At 41.6% G+C, this 19,855-nt stretch overlaps 2 protein-coding genes across 6 annotated transcripts in view; both read left to right on the forward strand.

Annotated features, from left to right (window-relative positions):
• LOC102451127 (uncharacterized) overlaps window positions 1–818 on the forward strand; it is a 67,020-nt gene extending 66,202 nt beyond the window's left edge. For all 5 annotated transcript variants that reach the window (XM_075927683.1, XM_075927681.1, XM_075927685.1 and 2 more), the window contains exon 29: window positions 155–818. In XM_075927683.1, the coding sequence (XP_075783798.1) occupies window positions 155–313 (159 nt within the window). In that variant the 3' untranslated portion in view covers window positions 314–818. The remainder of the gene's footprint in view (window positions 1–154) is intronic.
• A 2,421-nt stretch (window positions 819–3,239) lies between these two features.
• LOC102450720 (actin, aortic smooth muscle-like) overlaps window positions 3,240–19,855 on the forward strand; it is a 29,814-nt gene continuing 13,198 nt past the window's right edge. Inside the window, exons 1-4 of the mRNA XM_075927687.1 lie at window positions 3,240–6,870; window positions 13,534–13,709; window positions 15,330–15,458; window positions 16,767–16,877. Coding sequence (XP_075783802.1) covers window positions 13,581–13,709; window positions 15,330–15,458; window positions 16,767–16,877 — 369 coding nt within the window. The 5' untranslated portion in view covers window positions 3,240–6,870; window positions 13,534–13,580. The remainder of the gene's footprint in view (window positions 6,871–13,533; window positions 13,710–15,329; window positions 15,459–16,766; window positions 16,878–19,855) is intronic.

Raw genomic sequence — 19,855 nt, forward strand, 5'->3', positions numbered from 1 at the left:
ATGAATCCCTTATGTTAATGGCATGTTCTTGGGTACCCATTTCTGAAGACCGAGTTGGAAGGATATAGTGCTTCACAAATCAAGCTTTTATAATAAGAGCTGCTCTTGCATCTTTTTTGATGATTGCTTATTTGAAGTTGTTTGTTTCCTACAGATGAAAGGAGGAGCCCTTTCTTTCAAAAGATGGCTTCGAGGGCGAAGCCTTTACTGCTCCAAGATGCTGACCTCCCGAGCTAAATCCCGCTATTTATTCCTCACGTACTTGGTGACACTACATCTTGTTGTTGTTCTGTGCCTCACTGGCATTCTCTAAATGCACTGCAACTGCTGGGTAAATTATTTTCCTTTAGATAATGGTGTGCCAATTGAAGATAATGGACTTTTCACATGCTGTTATTAAACTATGCACTGGACACAGTTGTATATATCCTCATTACAATATGTGTATTTTGAACTTCTTTCAAGAAGTTTCTGTATATCTCGGTTACTCCAAAGTTGACTTGAATTGCTCCTTAACAAATGAATATTATATTTGCTAAAGAGAAGATATTCCCCTCCAATGCAACCCATAAAGAAACTGCTGCATTATATTGTTTGGGAATATATAATGATTGAATACTACTGAATTGGGTTGTAAATGGTATCTTTTCTATATAAATTTTATTTTAAGAGAGTTACACTATACATTTTAAAGTAATATCAACTATTACTGTTTGTTAGCCTCTTGATCATAGCAAGAAGCTCTACAAAGTGCAATAAAAGAAGAAAGCTGGATTCATGATGGATTTCTTGTCTGGAAATAAAACTTTAAGAACTGAGCTCTGCTTGGATGGATGTATGAAGGGTAAATACTGGATCGTCTATGTAGTTACTAACAGGATGCACTATTATTGTATTAATGAGAAAAAGGTGGCAGTTAACAACAAGAAGATCTTTGACACTACACGTTTAAATATAGACTCACAATTAAGACATTCCTCCTTGCTAATCTCAAACGGCTTTTAGTCTGACCACATCACTTCACACTACAGTTGCTCTAACCTATCTCAGTTAACTGACTTACTGTTGCAGCTTCTGGCACCCCCAGACAGGATCAGGCCCCACTCCACATTTAGAAGTCACATCCCTGGACATCTGTCTAGTGCATCTGGATTTTCATATTTTCTTATGTTCTCTTAAACCATTGGATAAATAGGTTATGTGATCATCCACACGTTTCAGAATGTTTCTTGTAATTCATACGTGAAAAGCACATAATACATTTTCAAGTGAGCAGTGAGGAGACATGCTTTCTGGTGTTCTCTGTATGAGCATAATGAAGCATCTTGTTTAAATATATACATGCTTTGTTATAATGAGCAATGAGTGACGTTTTCTGAGTCCATAAGTAAGTTCTTTGTAAAGAAGAGAGACTACTGCTAATGCAGTGACATGATGATTACTATGTAATTGGGAGTTTTGGATTATTTTATCAAGGATATCAGCAGTAGCACATTGTAGTACAGTAGTTCACTTTCTGAGCCTGTTTTAAACTACAAATTACTATATATGAGAAATGAAAATGGGAAATTAATATCAGTTGAGGCTTTAGCTGGATAAAAGTTCTTTAATATAGTATTCCATGTTGGATGTTAGTCTTGGATATGTAGTTTTTTAAACATGAGGTGACTCATCAACATCAAATGTATTACTTTTTTGGCAAATATGATTTCTTTTCAAGATTTACCACCAAAGGCTGTGGTCCTGCTACTGTTAGCAGTTTTTCTTCAGTTCATTAAATGTTTGTATCTTTTTATCAGATACATTGTGCTGTTTGCCCATACATTATTTATAGAATAATTTTTAATTAGAGCTAGAATAGAACATTGGTTTATTTTGGTCAGTGTTAGAAATTGTATTTTTGCCAGAAACGCATTAGCTGAGGCCATGTTTTTTGCCATATACAAATATTTATTTGATCCAGAAGAGCTATATTAAAGAAATGAAACCCATTAAAAGAGCCCTGTTAGAAAAGGGTTAGCAGCTCAATTGGCCTTGTTAAAAAGGAGTACATTATGGCCACCTTAACTTTCCTCCTAAGGATCACAGAGGAGTGTTTGCATTTGGGGAAGTCTATCCAAATAAGCTGTCAACTGATTGTCATATTCTGGGCACTGCCAGATTGGAGTGCCCCAAATACTGCTGATATTTGTGGCTCTCTGATTGTGAGGGACACACAAGCTGGCATGCACTTCATGTTCTGTAGGCTGTACAGCTCCGATTGAGTTCCACAGCCTGCCAGAAGTAACTACAAGCACACACATGCCTTGCCCAGTTTAGTTAATGTTAGCAGGTGATCCCCAACATACTCCCGGATTTGAATTTTCCAAAAACTATGGGCTCTGCAATGTGCATACAATTCCAGTGCACTTTTATAATCTACTATATATTAGAGTTTGTCTGTTTGTTCAAGAGCTCCTCCTAAATGATATCAGCTAGTATCACCAAATTCTCTGTACACCTTTCTCTTACCATAACTTGAAGCAAGTTAAGGTTTTGGTTTTACTTGGTTTTTCAAAAAAAGTTATGACCAAGCTTCTCTCTCCTGCTGAGTGTTGATGTCAGGCTGTCTCCTCTTGCACTTGTTAACCTCATAGCTTTGTTTACCTAATATGTAAATAGACCTTCATTGTCTCTACTGGCTGGTGAGAGAAACAGACACGTTTACCAGCTCCCCATAATATGCCTGGTTTAAACACATTTTAGTGATCGTTCTAGCATATAGCCATAACTCTTAATATCCATTGCCTACATACATCATACAAGAATATTAATGATCAGTGACTTTAGTTTTCCAGTGACATTTTATGACACCTTTTAGATGCCAAATGACACCTAATACATTATTGTTACAAAGAACATGTTGGGCCTGATGATCTACTGACAGAGAAGTGAGCCACAAATGAGTCTGTCACATCTGTGCAGGGTGAAAATAACGTAAATGTCTTACAGGTACTGTCTTATTGCATCCCCCCCGGAGGGGAGGGGGGGTAAGGCAGAGGGTTGGGGTGCGATACAACAGTACCTGTAAGAAACATATGTGTGGGTTGAGTGCAAGGGGTTCAGGGCAGGGAATTGGGAGTGTGAGGGGGGCTATAGGGCATACAGGAAAAAGGCAAGAGATTGGGTGGTATGGGCAAGAGGGCAGAGTATAAGGGTGTGGGGAGGGGCTCAGGGCGGAAGTATGGGGGATGCAGGAGCCAAGGCAGGAGGTTGGGTGTGTGGGGGAGCTTAGGGCAAAGGTTGGGGAGTGGGCAGGGTTGGGCAGGCAGGCTAGGCCACCATATCCCCAGGGCAGCAAGGACTGTGCTGCCCAAATGCCCGAGTTCCAGGGCTGGAACCTCCCTGCTCCCAGATGTCCAGCGCTGAGGGCACAGGGGGAGTGATTCGGGCTCCTGTGGGAAGGGGTCAGAACAGGAGGAATACCCATGACCAGCATTGGCAGGGGAACCTTTCCCCAGTATGGTGGCCTGCAATGTTCAGAGCCCGACTCGCACCCAGCTACTTTGTTATCTGCGCCACACCAGAGTACACTGGCTTATTTTCATCTTTGCATCTGTGTTATAGTGATGCTTAAATGGACCAAGAAATTTTTAGGACTAACTTGATCCTCTTTTCCAGATTAGGCATTCCCATGCATATGTCTGTTTAGGAGTCATAGGAAGATGGCCAGGTTGGACTTGATTGTGGGGGTTTTTTTTATGTCATTAAATGAGTAACCCATTTTTGTAAGACCCAGCTTAAGAAAATGTTTCTCATAGAAGATCTGCATTAATGCAATATTTCATCAAAATCTCTACTACTTTGGACTTTGTAATACCCAGGATTCATCGTCAAATTAGGCTTTTCATAATAGGGGCTGTAATGCTCATCTCTTCAACTTGCTTTTAGTTTTTTGCTGTGAAAATCCTCAACTAAAACCACTCGTCTTAAATTAGTTTTGATTTAGCAACACTTTAGAGACCAGTGGAACTGTCCAGGTTTACGGTGACATAACTGAACCGAGTATCTTTCCTAACTAATAGTCTTCACAAATGCAGTATGCATTGATGGCACAACATTCATAAAACATATTTGTTGGACTTGAGTGTATTACAAACCACACTCCTTGATAGCACTTGGTCTGTAGCTTCATTGAGTTCATTGGCATAATTCCTGATTTATACCAGTATAAATGATAACAGAATTGTGCCCATAGTTTTAAGACAAGGAAGGTAAGAGGAGAGAGGTAGGTACTGTCATTTACTATATGTCTGATTTTAAATGGTTTTTGCTTTATTATGTTAAACATTTAGGAACCTTGTTTGGAGCTTGAGCCTGAATTCATGACACATAGATTCACTTCTTCACTTTGCCTCTTCCTCTATGACCTTGTGTGGCAATTGTTTGTATTGTCCAGTTTTCTCTATTTGTAAAATGGGAATATACTTAATGACTGACATGAAAGAGAGGAAGGACATGAGGCTAGATGATTACAATGTGCTGCGCTCCTTTTGGATAAAAGGATCTTCATAAGTGACAGAATGTTATCTGGAAGTTTGAAAATGACAGCGGATGTTCACCTGTCCGTGAAGAATGATGGATGACCAGTTTAAAAGTTAGACTGTACAATTACAGTTGTTCAAAGATCAAGAAAGTTTACTTAATCAGGCAAGGGGGAGTCCGACAAAAGCTGGGATACATGCATACAAACACATGTGAATAGCCTTTCTTCTTGTGTATGGGACCTACTTTCTAGAAGTGAAAGGCCCTTCTAGAGAGAGCAGAAAATTGAACACCTGGAGAGTTTTGAAATGGAAAGCATCTAGTGACAACAGGGTTGTGGGACAAAGCTGATTGTTAGACCATGTGTCACGAGGAGTGAAAGTGAATAATTTTCCAGGGGGTTGAAGGACCCTTGTAGTATTTGAATTCTGCTACATAGGCACGTGGTACATTTGGGATATGGGGAGGTATTTGGTCAGATCTTGATACTTAAAAAATTAAAATTTATTCACAGTAATATCTGAGACGCTTCTATAATTATTTAATTTTCAGAAAGTAGGGAAATAATGCAGAATTTTAATTACTACTGTAGGTAAACATTGACTCCTTAATAGGGACCATTAAGAAAGGGGTAGAGAATAAGACGGTACATTTACACAGCAGAGCTAAATCCGAAATAAGCTATGTAACTTGAGCTACATTAATTGCATGGCTTAAGTCAAAATAGCTTATTTCGGCTTTTGGTGCTGTCTACACAGCAGTGAGTCTGAGAAAGTGAACTCTTCCTCCGACTTACCTTAAACCTTGGAAAATGAGGGTTTACAGGAGTCAGATTAAGAAGTCCTCCAGCTGGACATTATTTCAACATTATGTCGAAGTAACTGCTTGTGTGTAGACGGGGACTATATTATTTCAGAATAACATTAGTTATTCCGAAATAACACTGCTATGTAGACATACCCAGAGAATAACTTACTGCCTCTATATAAAATCATGGTACGTCCACATCTTGAATACTGCATGCAGATTTGGTTGCCTCATCTCAAAAAAGATATATTGACATTGTAAACATTTCAGAAAAGTGCAACAAAAATTATGGGTATAGCTGCCATAGGAGGAGAGATTAATAAGATTGGGACTTTGCAGCTTGGAAAAGAGATAGCTAAATGGATTTATAAAGTCATGTCTTGTGTGGAGAAAGTGATTAAAGGAGGAAAGAACTCTAGGGGTCACCAATGAAATTAATAGGTAGCAGGCATAAAATAAAAGGAAGTACTACTTCACACAACTCACAGCCTTTGGAACTCCTTTCCAGAGGATGTTGTGAGGCCCAAGACTATAACAGGATTTTAAAAAGAATTTAGATAAGTTCATGAAGGGTAGGTTCATCAATAGCTATTTGCCAGGATGGGCATGGATGGTGTTCCTAGCCTCTGTTTTCTATTAACTGGGAATGGGTGACAGATGAATCATTTGATGGTTACCTGTTCCATTCGTTCTTGGGCCCCTGGCATTGACCACTGTCAGAAGTCAGAGTACTGGGCTAGATGGAACTTTGGTCTGACCCGGTATGTGTGTCAACCAACAAAGCTATTGCTTATTCACTTTTATGGGTCTTTATTTCTTTGTTTTTGACCAAGACTGTTTATTTTCTATGTGGATTCACCATTTCATGATCTTATAAAAGTTCAAGAACATCACAGCCATTTTGCCATAGACACACTGCGTAATAACCCTCTTGAGATGTAAAATAGTTATCACTCAGTTGGGTGACTTGTTGCTGATTCAACCCCCATTTTCAGGTACACAGTCATCCAGTCACCAAGATAAGCTGGCTATTTTCTGTCTCTGTACTACAAAACCAGATAACACGTACAGTTGAAACACCAGTACTGTACATGGTAAGAACTCTTCCTTTAACCAGTGGCAGCTTATAGGTGGCTGGTAAGAGAATAATAGTAGGCTATTTTTATTATTTGTGGTGTAATGAAGCAAAATACTTTCCAGTGAAAGTACAGATTATTTCAGTCTTATTCAGCCCTTGTGTGAGAGAGGTTTTTGTCTTTTAGAGGGAGAAATGTCTAGTATTAGCCATAGCATAGTGAACAACTTAGTGAGTGGGAAAGATTCCAGAGTTGTCAGAAATTCTGCCCTAATTTATCCCGTCCTTTAAGCTGTCACTTTGATAAGCACAAGCTGAAAACAAACGTTTCCAAAAATGGCTCGACAGAGGTAGGTATTCTGCAAACTCCATTCCAGAAGCCAATATAAATGTAATAGAAGGTGAGATCATTTCACTTTTACAAAGGAGCTTTTACAAACCCTCGCCATCTCCTGTTCCCTTTGGTAAGTATTACTCTGTGATAATTTGACATTGTATGTAATGATTTACCACGACAGGCCAAGATATCCAGGATCTCAAGGATATCTGATGCTCTTGCTCCTTTGCAAAATATGGATTAGATCTTGCTTCAGTCATGCAAGTATTCCTAAAAGTGTGACTCCTTAAGTTATCAGAATGTGACTCTATGGCTATAATATGCTGAGACTCAGCATTATTATAAGGCGTGTGCCACAGAACTTGACTTCCTATGTGATTTAGGAGAACTGGTGTTTGTAGATTGAGCTACCAATTACTGAGCAACCAAAATAAAAAAAGCAAAAACAGAGCACAAAATGAGAAGTTTTTTAAATATTTTCTGTTGCTTACAGTTACTTGACATTATTTTATAGGACAGAAAATGAGCTGCTTGTTTTGTAAAAGGGATAATGTTTTAGTAATACAAGACCTTTTCACTACAATTTAATTTTGGGAGTTTGTGAGGGGTGGTCAGGTTTTTTGAGAGTATATATTAAAAAAATCGAATGTCATATAAATATTTTACTATTAGAGATTTGAATTAGATATTAATGACCATATGTATTTCTGATGCACATGGGAGTGCTCTTGTATGAATGGCGAAACTGCACATATCTTTCAGAAAGATTTACATAGGTAAACTATAAAAGGCAGTTCTGCGCTGCAGTAAATTCAGAACCTTCCTTGTGTTTTTTTGGTTGGGTAAGGGCAAGTCAGATTGGAATTCATGTGAAGTTTTCTGTTGTGTTTTAATGGGTTTTGGTTCATGAATTAAGAATAAGGATTGTTTAAAGGCACTTAATGCGCACTCACTTATATATACATTGAGCAAACATTTATAAAATAATGCTAAAACTGCTAACTAACCTGCAGTGAATTTTATGGTATGACATTATGGAAAGAGAGCAAACATCCTATCCTTCTCCTGCTAAGTTGACTTTAGAGCAGGCATAAATCTCCACTTATTTCATATGTTACTGTTAGGTGCAAAATACCAGTTGTATAATTGGTTACAAATTTTGGACACAATTTGCTACGTAGTTTCAAAGGATATTAAGTAAAGTATTGACATACTTAATAGGGTCTTTGAACAGGGGTTCTTAACCTTTTTCTTTTGAGACCCCCATCATGCTATTAAAACTCCAGAGTCCAAGGGGGCAAGGAAGCCTTGGGACAGGGGCTTGGGCATAGACATAGTTTGATACCTATTTTGAGGGGAGGGGCCAGCAGGGTTTGAGCCAGTTCTACATAGTAGTTCCAAAGAGGGAATACCACCTCCACTCCAGACTCACCTCAGCCGGCCATCCACCTGTCTGCATTGGGTGGAGTACAGCCAAAAAGTATAGCTCAAAGGGCTTAGCTCAAAACGTTTGAAAACATCTTAGTGTGCAGAAGGGGGTAGTGAGGGGCTGTGTGCAGACGGGATGGCTCAGGGTGCAGGGAGGGGGTAGCTAGGGGCTGTGTGCAGACAGGGTGGCTCAGGGTGCAGGGAGGGGGTAGCTAGGGGCTGTGTGCAGACGGGGTGGCTCAGGGTGCAGGGAGGGGGTAGCTAGGGGCTGTGTGCAGACGGGGTGGCTCAGGGTGCAGGGAGGGGGTAGCTAGGGGCTGTGTGCAGACGGGGTGGCTCAGGGTGCAGGGAGGGGGTAGCTAGGGGCTGTGTGCAGACGGGGTGGCTCAGGGTGCAGGGAGGGGGTAGCTAGGGGCTGTGTGCAGACGGGGTGGCTCAGGGTGCAGGGAGGGGGTAGCTAGGGGCTGTGTGCAGACGGGGTGGCTCAGGGTGCAGGGAGGGGGTAGCTAGGGGCTGTGTGCAGACGGGGTGGCTCACGGTGCAGGGAGGGGGTAGCTAGGGGCTGTGTGCAGACGGGGTGGCTCAGGGTGCAGGGAGGGGGTAGCTAGGGGCTGTGTGCAGACGGGGTGGCTCAGGGTGCAGGGAGGGGGTAGCTAGGGGCTGTGTGCAGACGGGGTGGCTCAGGGTGCAGGGAGGGGGTAGCTAGGGGCTGTGTGCAGACGGGGTGGCTCAGGGTGCAGGGAGGGGGTAGCTAGGGGCTGTGTGCAGACGGGGTGGCTCAGGGTGCAGGGAGGGGGTAGCTAGGTGCTGTGTGCAGACGGGGTGGCTCACGGTGCAGGGAGGAGGTAGTTAGTGGCTGTGTGCAGATGGGCGGTACAAGGTGTGAGGAGAGCATAGCTCAGTGTGGGGGCTGCATGCGCCGAGTGCTCTACCGCTGCCCCTATTCCAAGAGTGGTCTGCCAACCGTTGAGCCAGGTCTCCCTACCCAGGTGGCTCTTACTGGCTGTCTCTGGGGAAGCAAAGGGGGCTGGGAGTTGAGCAGCAGCTTCAAGATGGGGCACAAGCAGGAAAAGGGGAGCACTGCCACTGCTTGTTCCATGGCACCAGCCAGAGCTGCCACTGCGCCACACTACCTGACTCTGGCTTCCTACTTCTGACCTGCCCAGGGTGGGGAGAGATTGGGAGTAGAGGAGGTGTGGAGCTGACCCCAGAACTGCTGTGCTCTTCTGCTGCTGGGGGGACAGGGACTGCCCTCCATGTCCCTGACTCTGGCCCTTAGGCTCAGAGCTTCTGACCCACAGGAAGTACCAGGGTTCAGGGCTTCAGCCCCTGTGCCTCCCAGCTTCAGTCCCATGGGCGGTGGGGGCGGGGAGGAGGAGCACTGGAGATCAAGGTTTCAACCCCATATGGCTTCAGCTCCAGCTGCTAACTTCAACTGTGTGGAGGTACTGGGGTTTATGCTCTGGGTTTCAGGTGCAGAGCCCTTATGGACCTGCTGTTGAGAACCACACTCAGACAACTTACCCCTCCTTTATGAAAGATGAGTAAATAAAAGTAGGTGAAATACTCAATGCAAAACATAAAAAATAAGATTCAGGTGTGAGCGCCAGAAAATTCATGTTTAAGTCAGGATCTTTGTTCCTTTGTTTTTTCGGGAAACACAACAACAATAAAAACTCTAGAAGCTCAGATATTCCTTGCGACATTTCAGCCCCAAGTTAAACTGTTTTTATAGTCTAAATATAAAACTCTGAAATAGGGATATGAAGGACTAGTCGACTAGTCGCTTCCCCCGCCTTGCTACCTCTAACAGATAGAGGCAGCAAGCAGGGGAGAAGAGAGAGGTACTTCAAAGCAGCAGCACCGCACAGAGCCCAGGGTCAGCTGGGGACTCCATGCGGCGCTGCCGCTTTGAAATGTGGTGTGGAGCCCAGGGTCAGCTGGGGACTGATCCCAGCTCCAAGCAGTGCTGCCACTTTGAAAGGTGCAAAGAGCCCGATGCCAGGCTCCCCATGGCATTTCAAAGCAGCAGCACTGCATGGTGCTGTAAGGTCAGCTGGGGACTCCCCAGCTGACCCCGGGCTTCGATGCTTTCGCCTTGAAGTGTAGCAACAGCCTTAAGGCTGTTGCTACACTTCAAAGGTGGAAGTGCCCTATCAACTAATAGAATAGTCGATGCAAAAATGCATTGACTATTTGATTAGTCAATTACGCAACACTTAACATCCTTTATTCTGAAACAAAAGTTTACAAGAGAAGTATTGACTTAAGCAGCAGCCATGTTTAAACTCTTCATTGTATGAAAAAGGGTAAGGATAAAAATATAGCTTGGGATCCCTAAGTTGTAGTCAGGGATCTTTTAATAATTTTCTCCAAAGACCATTAAACCCATTTTCTCCTAAATTATCCTAATATTTTAGTGGGTATTGTTAGTAGCATTTTTGTAATTCTCCTTTCCATTCTGAATACCGACAGCAGATATCCAAAGAGCTGCCTTAGTGGAAAGGAAAGGAGCTAATGGTTAATGCTTCTGTAGGTTCTGAGAAAGCTACAGGCACCATCCCATCTTGGCATATTCTGAAAGTGCTGCACTGTAAACCTAGGGAAGGAGCCGGGTTTCGGAAGTCACGCTGCAGTTTCAAAGCACTGTTTGTGAGCTATTTTTCTGAGTCCTAGCACAAGTCCCCCTAGCTCACATCTAGTGTTGACCTAGGCTGGGAGGCTCTCTGCTGCAGGCTGAACAGATGGGTCCTAAGTGTTGGATGCTTCAGCAGTTGAGGCCTAATAGAAATAATAAGCAAAGTGTGGCTTTGTTTCTGAAGATAAAGGGCCAAAATCTGCTATTGGTTGCATCTACACAATAACCCCCAGTGGCTTGGGAACTAAGCATTAAAAACTGGAGATATAATTTGATCCATAATCAGTATTTACATGAGCAACTCAAAGTTGTCTTGAGATTTTTCTGTGATGCTTTTTTAACACAATGGTTTACCTAGTTTTTAAATAGTAATGCACTTAATCTGACTTTTATGTACCAGAGATACTTAGCATATGTGTGACTGGGAGCAATGTATGTTTCACCACTAAGCTATTGCAAAGCAAATCCAGCAGCATGTCCTCTACATCTCTGCCTAGAGCCAGCGTGAGCTAGCAGAGCCTTTTGGGAGAACTAGACTTGTGAAAGAAAATATTTCCCCAGTTTTAGGCTTTTAGAATCTCACTCTATCTCAGATGCACTAGTGCAAACCTAAGGGAATTCCATTGCAGTGTCCCTTGTTCTGACTCCAGATTTTCACCCATGTAAATAAAATTGTAATCTGGACCCATCTTTATAATGTCAGAGTCACATCAGTGAATGAAATTATCAAACACATGGTTTCAGAAGACAGTAAACAACAATCAAAGTCAGCGTGACTGGCTGTTTAGAAACAACAATCAAAGTTAGTGTGACTGTTCAGAAAGAGAAGACAACACTAGCAATAGTAATTAAGTTACTAAGTGAATGTATTTAGTACAGTTAACAATTGGGTGATCAAACTATCCGTTCACGGAAGAGTGTTTTGGATAGAGATAAGTTAATAAAAGTTAAAATGATTTCTCTTTAATGATATTTTGGAATGCTGCTCTTTGCATCATGATCACATCTTTTGGTATTGACCAATTTAATATTTAGTTTGATCAATATCACCCTTTCAAAATTCTGTTTCCTGGGGAAAGGGGTATAATTGAGCAGGTGAGGAGGGAAGGAACAGAAATGGGCAAGTAAAATCTCATTAGTTATTTACAGTCTCATCACAGAAGAGGATGGTTAGTGAATTTTTTGCTGGTTGCTGATATACTGTACTGTGATGTTTTTGTCATGACTTTAGAAAAAAGTCAAGAAGTTTAACGCACTGATGCTTTGCTGTGTAATGAGGGGAAAACCCCATTAAACTTTCAGTGGCACGAGTAATTTATTCACTTTTAGCATTTCCATTGCTCACAAATCCAGCTGTTTTCTGATTGACCTCCAATTAATTAATCAGTTTACTAAGTATACCCTTGCTTCATAAAACATAGCAGGGAGGGAGACTTTAAAATAAATATTTCTTTTTGGTGGATGGGTGTGAGGGCCATGGAAAGGTCATGGGACATGCCAGCTTACCCCTAGAACTGCAGAAATCATGGGGAGAGGATGTACCTGCTCCACGGCACCATAGTACCCTGAGAAGCCGAGCTGGCATTGGCTTCTCTGTTCATGCCTTCCAAAGATCCACCATCTCAGAGAGGGTGCAGATGTAGCTTGGGATTAGTATAATTGTGAGCACCATTTATTTCTGCATGACTGAGGGGCACCAGGGTCATGCTGCTCCTTGAATCTCCATGCCCCTCACCTGAGCAGAGGCAGAGACACTTCTGTAAGTTGCTATGTTTCTGCCCATGTAAATGGAGGGGAGCACCGGGTCTGAAAAGTAAACTTGCAGGATCCTAAACAGGAGTCTATAGGAGAAACCTAGGTTCCAGTGAAATCAGTGGGAATTGTGCCATCAGTTTTAATGGGGCCAGGATTTCACCTAATGTGTTGGTGAGCTGCTAGTTTGGGCTACTTGAGCCAGTCATGTACTGCTCCACTTCCTAGAATAACCCCATTGATAAGGAATTCACCATTTACAAATATAGAATAGGTCCTGTAGCAAGCACTTAACAGAGCAGCTGCCATTTAGAAACACACAGCAGAAACGTTGTGGGAGGATTATTTTAGTCATTCATTTCTGAGATTGGCTCTTACACACTGTGGTGGGGGGAGAGGAATTTGGAATATTTTTGTAGACAACGCAAATAGTGTTTAATACAATGGATTGTGTTACTCTGACACTTTCACATGCAATTTAGTGCTAAAAACCTCCTGAAATGGCATCCCAGGGGATATATGGAATTCAGTCTTAGCTATCTGAGTACAAGGAAAACTGGATCATCTGGAATAGTTAAGTGAGCCCTGGCACAATAGGGCTACTCACACTGATGTTAATGGGAAAGTTGAACATCTCTGTTCTGAATGAATGTGACTAATGGTCATTTAATGACACCAAGATGCCTCTGGACACTTTGGGGGTACTTGAGAGGTCACACAAGGCAAGGGATTTGCCTTTTGGATGTGGGAGGTGAAGGTCTTGATCTAGCAAACCTTCAGCGTATGTTTAACTTTAAGCATGAGTAATTTGACTAGCTTCACTGGGACCTACTCTTGCTGAAAGTTAAGCATACGCTTAAGTGCTATGCTGAATTGGGGTATGAGTGTAGTCTTCAGTGCTTAGGGTTATTTTTTAAGACTTTCTTACAGCAATATAATATCTAAATGATCAAAAGCTGCTTCTGCCCCCAGCCACCTGCAGTAAGTAGCAGTTGCTACAGCCACAACTGTGAGATACAATGTGTGATGAAGATGAAACGACTGCTCTTGTATGTGATAATGGCTCTGGGCTTTGCAAAGCTGGATTTGCAGGGGATGATGCACCAAGGGCTGTTTTTCCATCGATTGTTGGACGTCCTCGACACCAGGTCAGTTTCTTCCAAAAGGAGTGTTGTATGGTTTTATTTCTCTAACACAGCCCTTGAAAACTATGTTAGGTATGATATAAGCATAACATAGGGTGTATGACTTTTTAAAAATTTTATTTAATTAATGTTTTCCCCTCAAAATCAGGGAGAGCAGGAAAAAAAGACAAAAGGGCAAGAACTTATGGAATGAGAAGGAAAAGAAAGGTAAGGGGCAGGAAAAGAAAGGGAGACACACATCTTGGCTTCCATCCACTTGGAGTTAATCCAAGCTTTCTAAAAAGTTAGACCAAATATTTTTGAACTTGTCTGATCTTCTCCAATGATCCAGTTCTAATGCATGCCAACTTCCACAGGTTTCCATGGGACATGTGTATGTTTAGAAACTGGAGACTTGGGTCAGATGATTGTTTGGGACTAAGCTTTCTTGCCCTAATGCTTTTGCCAGTTCTCTGGAAGAGGTATTGTCAGGTTGTAAAGTCAATTAGTGATCTCCAGTAACATTTCAATGGTCATTCCAATGGTATTCATGTGCATTAGTGGAACTGCAACTGGTGCTGCAACATCATAGAGAGTGGGCTTAGCAAGTCAATAATATGTTAAATGATCTCATGAACATTTCACTGTAAATACTTTCAGCGTTGTAATAATAATTGCCAGTTAGTAACTAAAAAAATCCATCTATTCCCGTGATTTGACATTGTTATTTAGCATGACATTGGTTGTTGTCTTTTACCTCCCATTATAAAACAGTGTGAACACTAGGACCTTAAACTGAGGTTAGGTGACTAGTGAGGGCAATTGACTAATGATCCTTAGCTGTTAGAGAACAATTAGCATAAATAAAATGTATTGCTGGGAGACCATAAATACTACTAGCAACCAAATTTATAATAGAAATAAGATCCATTATAATTACATTAAGCGCTGGTAGAGACAATTAAGTTTCCAGTTAGAGTCCTCGGTAACATCCCTTTATCAATTTAAGTAAAACTGATTAGCACAATTCTGAGGCTAGCAGCTTTTTTAACTGCTTAAATGTCTTTTATATTTAAAAAAGAAATACCTGTATTTTCAACAATTTAATAATTTTCAAAAGTGAATGCTTGCCACAAAATATAAAATATATTTTTCTGCCTGTCAAAAGTGGTTTACTTCTTTCAGTAAAAGAATGCATGGAATTCAAGGTCAGGATGTTATATTTCTGAAAACTAAAATGTGTCTCAGTAGCTATGAATAAAACATAATGAAAACCTGCAATAGTGAAGGCACAAAACATTGTATACAATTTAACTCTTTGTCTTCTCCATTGGGTATTATTAATCATTAGAGTTAACATGCAGTTTTAAGCTCAACAAATGCATGCAGCTCAACAGGGGTAATGGTGAAACTGACTGGACACAAAGCAGTGCCAAATGCACAGAGAAAAAGTGGAAAAATAAATATTTTTCCTCTCTAATTTTTCAGTTATAGGTATTGCAAAAAAAAAAAAAAAAAAAGCGCCAAGGATAGTAACTAGAGTAGATACAACATTTTCAGACAGAAATATGATTTTTTTCAAGATAGCAATGTCCCTTTAAAATACACAGTACAACACTAATTGTTGATGACTACATTTTCCAGGGTGTTATGGTAGGAATGGGCCAAAAAGACAGTTACGTTGGGGATGAAGCCCAGAGTAAAAGAGGGATCCTGACACTGAAATACCCCATTGAGCATGGGATTATCACTAACTGGGATGACATGGAAAAGGTGAGTGTTTTTCTTAATTTCATTTTGTCCGAGTCATTATTAATTTGTTTTGGGTAGCATCACGATATGTCGGACAGGCAGAAATAGGCACAATCCATAAAAGAACAGATACATAGAACTTATGGGGAAGAGTATATAGTACATTAGTGGAGCAATCATGGTGATTGATCTTGTCTTGACAATAAAAATTGCTGAGGCTTTTTAATTTTTCCAAGTTGTACATATACTTTTATTCTAGTTATTCCTCAGCTGTGGCAGTAGGATCTAGAACCTTATTGGTTGCATTTACACTATGCTGATCCAAGTCTCAAAGTCCTCATTTAGGCAAAGCTATCTACTGGAATTTGGTCAAAGTAAAAGTAACCTGACCAACAACAGCACCCAGAAGTTTTTTTGCTTTGGGAAGTTAATTACCTGGAAATAAATATCTGCCATTGGATCAAATTAAGAATCATTGTCTGAAACATGAATGAGTTAAAAAACCACCCAGAAATGAGAAGATTTTGCCAAGGAGGAAGGGAGTGATTCTTGTTACTCACCAGCTTCCCCTTTGGCAGTTTGCAGAGTTTACACACTCAGGAAGGAAAGGAATACCCTTAGATTTTTCTTAACAAAAAAACACTTAGACTGTGATAGCTGGGGGACTGAAGTTTGTGGTGGGAGGACTGTCAAAGCTTGCATTGCCAGATATACACAGCACCATCAGCCATGAAAGATTCCAGTGTGCTTTACAAATTACCTGGCAAATAAATTCAGTTAATGTAGACTAATGACAATTCAACTCTGGGTCCAGGTCTAGCCATCTGATTTTCACAGATGTTGGAAAACTCTGGACTTTATTTATAAAGCCTACATCAGCTAGAACCTAAAATCCCTATTGATGGTGACATTTAGGATACCATAGAAGCCATGGAGAAACTCTGCAGCCTGGACTGGAAAATACCTTCCCTCACATAACTCTCCAATGCTTAGGGCAGCTACTGCATTTGGATTTGAACTTTAATGGGCACAGCCACTTAATAAGGATTACAGGCTGCCTATCTTGATATCCGAAGTAGAAAGATTCTATTGTATAGAAATTGGTCCCAAATCTACACTGTTATACTCTTTCAAACCCATTGATTTCAGCTTTAAATAACAGCAGAATTTGCCCACCCCGATTATATATTTTTGTATGACTATATTTACAAGGTATCAAAATCCATGTTCTGTACTCGATTTGAGAAATTCCTCTTTCAACTTCTGTCTTACCCACCAAAAAAGGAAGCAGCTAGCAAAATGATGCCCTAAGCCATCTTTTCATTTTAGATTTGGCATCATTCGTTCTACAATGAGCTTCGCGTTGCCCCAGAGGAGCATCCTGTACTGCTGACTGAGGCCCCCCTAAATCCTAAAGCTAACCGGGAAAAAATGACTCAGGTAACGCTTTAGATATTGTTAAAGTTGTGCTGCACAGGTAGCCTCTTTCTCTGACCACTGCAGCCCTACAATGTCCCAAATTCCCCCACCCCCTCTTCTCACCCCACTTACCATCTGTTTCCCCAACGCCACCATCTCACCTTACATGTGAGGGTCCAGGCATCTACATAGTGAAGCCATGTTTGTAAGCTTCTAATTAGATGGGCAGCCCTTCATTCTCTGATGTGCAGCAGCCCAGGTGTGCACCTTAGACAAAACTATCCCCAGGCCACAGTTTGAGAATCTTTGTTCACAAGAGTGTGGTTCTTTAGCTCCAACTATAGAGACTCAGACTTTTTCCTCTGCTGGTTGTCAGGTCAAACCCCAGTGTATCAGAGTAGATGTAACTGTCACTTAAGTGGGGGCTTTTCTGGGATTCAGACTACTGTAGGCTTCATATACTCAGGTTGAGCTTTCTCCAGAGGAAATATGTAATTCACTGCTTAATGGATGTTTTGTGTTTCCCCAGCTCCACAGATAATACAAGCCTGCTACAGATGGAGCTAAAAAGCCAGGCTCTGTAGCTGGGGCTGTAGTGATTTAAGCCTTCAGTTGTGTTGGAAGTCTCCAATTCAATCCATGGAGCTGGCCAAGATGGCACCTATCACACACATGTCTGCATGATGTAATGAGTTAATATGCATATTTGAATACGCAGTATGTTATTTGCATTAATTCCCTCCCAACCACATCCATCCCTTGGCTCCACAGGGAAACTGTAATTTTCTTTACTTTTTATCTAAATCTTTCTTGAAAATTTTCCCATGCCTCTCTCTAGTCCTGCCCCTGCATGGTTCACAACCTGTCTGCCCATTGCCATGTGGCTGGAGTGACACCCTATATCAGGGCTACTCAACAAGCAGCTCGTGAGCCGCATGCGACCTGCAGCCCTTTTGTTTGTGGCCCACAGTGCGGTTTGGGTTTACACGGGGCTCAACATGGGAACCAAAACAAAAAAGTAGTTAATATAATGGTTGTCTATTGATATGTGTTTTAGTAGTTAAATTCCTGGACTGTTAAAAGTGCTGTCATATGGGTGGAAATCGGGAAAATATTGCATTTTATTAATATCAGCAGAACTAACTTAAATAGGGTCTGTGTGTTGTATACGCTTGCCTTAATCTTTGTATTCATGCCTATCAGTGTGAAAAACTATTTACATATATATTTGCATGTATATGTAGCCACACTTAAGTTGCAGCCCTCTGCATGTGCTATGAGTATCATTGTGGTCCCCCAGGGCTTCCAAAGTTGAATAGCCCTGCCCTATATACAGTAAAACCTTTGTTATCCCGCACTCTGTTAACCTGAAAACTTTGTTAACAGGCATTGCCCTCAGCCAAAATACTGTCAAATTTTCAGGTGCACTGATTGTTGGCACAGCACGGTAGTCTAGATAGGGATCAGCCGACCCCAGAACCCTTTGTCGTCAGATCCTTTATGCCTCGTTTCACGTTTCACAAGGCATAAAGGATCTGATGACAAAGGGTTCTGGGGTCGGCTGATCCCCGTCTAGACTACCACGCTGTGCTGACAATCAGCTGATCGGCGCAGCGCGGTGGCCATTTTGATGTAAATGAAGCAGCGATTATTTAAATCGCCACTTCATTTTGCTATGTCTAGTAAACTCATCTACATGGTTCCGTTGATGGAGCCATGTAGTTTAGACACACCCTCAGTGTCAGTACAAGTTATATATGGATCTGCATTTCCCTTCAGGCACATTTTTGCCATGCATTGGGTATGACCTTTATATATCTAGTGACAATGGAAATGAGTTAACTAAACAATAGGAACTGACACAGCACCTTACTTGGAGGTAATGCAGCCCAGGGGGTATTGCAAAGCACTTGACGAAGGCAGCTGCTTTCAACAACCCTGGTAGGGTTTATTTGCCATTATGCAATGAGAAGTCATTAACTGGAAATGAAATGTCAGTAATTAGAATATAGTTGGTCACTGAAAGAAACAAATTCTTTTTGTTAAACCACAGTCTCTTTGCAAAGATGCGAATGAAATCAAGAGTCTAAGTTTAACCCATCGGTCTTCATTGGTTTCCACTGGTGTAGATGCAGGTCTGAGAGGGAAGTTGTAGTGGTGGGATGTGGCCATAGAATTCCTTCCACTAGGGGGGACAAATTGCTTCTGGGAAAGTGGGCAGCACTGCCTGGGAAAGGGATGCAGCCATGTTATCAGTGCATGCCCAAACAGCCTTCACTGGCAGAGTTCCTAGGGAGGCCACTTGGAAACTAAAGCTGCTCCACCTGGTGGAAACCTGAGGGAGAACCTGCAGTACGTACATAGAAGCATATTTGTTAAGGTACCTAAGTGCTGCTTATGTCTTTGAAGATCTGCCCTGTAACATAGACGTTTCTCAATATTGTAGCAATGAGTGAGCCTGCTGTAAGTACCTACAGAATGTCACCGTTGACCCCTCTAATCCTCTTGCAGGCTAGGGGCTAGGTTTATATAGTTTACATCTCTGTATGCCCACCTCACAGAATATGGCCCAATATGGGCCTAAGCCAAAAGCCTAGTGAGGTCAACAGGAAGGTTCAGTTGATTTAATTGAACTTTGGGTTAAACCCTACACAAGCAGAGTGGTGCTGTAGCAGCACTCCATGGCAAAAACTGCATGAGGAGAGAATTTGAGCACACTGCAAGTGGAGCTGACAAAGGTTTGTTGCAAAGGTGTCTCCCAGTTTGTGGGAGAGGGATGGTAAGTGCATTGCTTCAGGAACATTCTTTGCCAGCATTGGAAGAAGTGATATCAATTGTCTTGGGGGTGTCAAGGTCTAATATCTCAGGGGAAACAGTGGCATCTGGGAAGATTTTTATCAGAGTGGGGAGGTAAACAGTGAGTCATTCTTGTATAGTGATTAGAGCAAGGACTAGGAGAGAGGACTCTTGAATTCTATTCTCATTACGCCCCTTACTTC

Source organism: Pelodiscus sinensis, chromosome 4 (genome assembly GCF_049634645.1).
Source record: "Pelodiscus sinensis isolate JC-2024 chromosome 4, ASM4963464v1, whole genome shotgun sequence".
Lineage (NCBI taxonomy): Eukaryota > Metazoa > Chordata > Testudines > Trionychidae > Pelodiscus > Pelodiscus sinensis.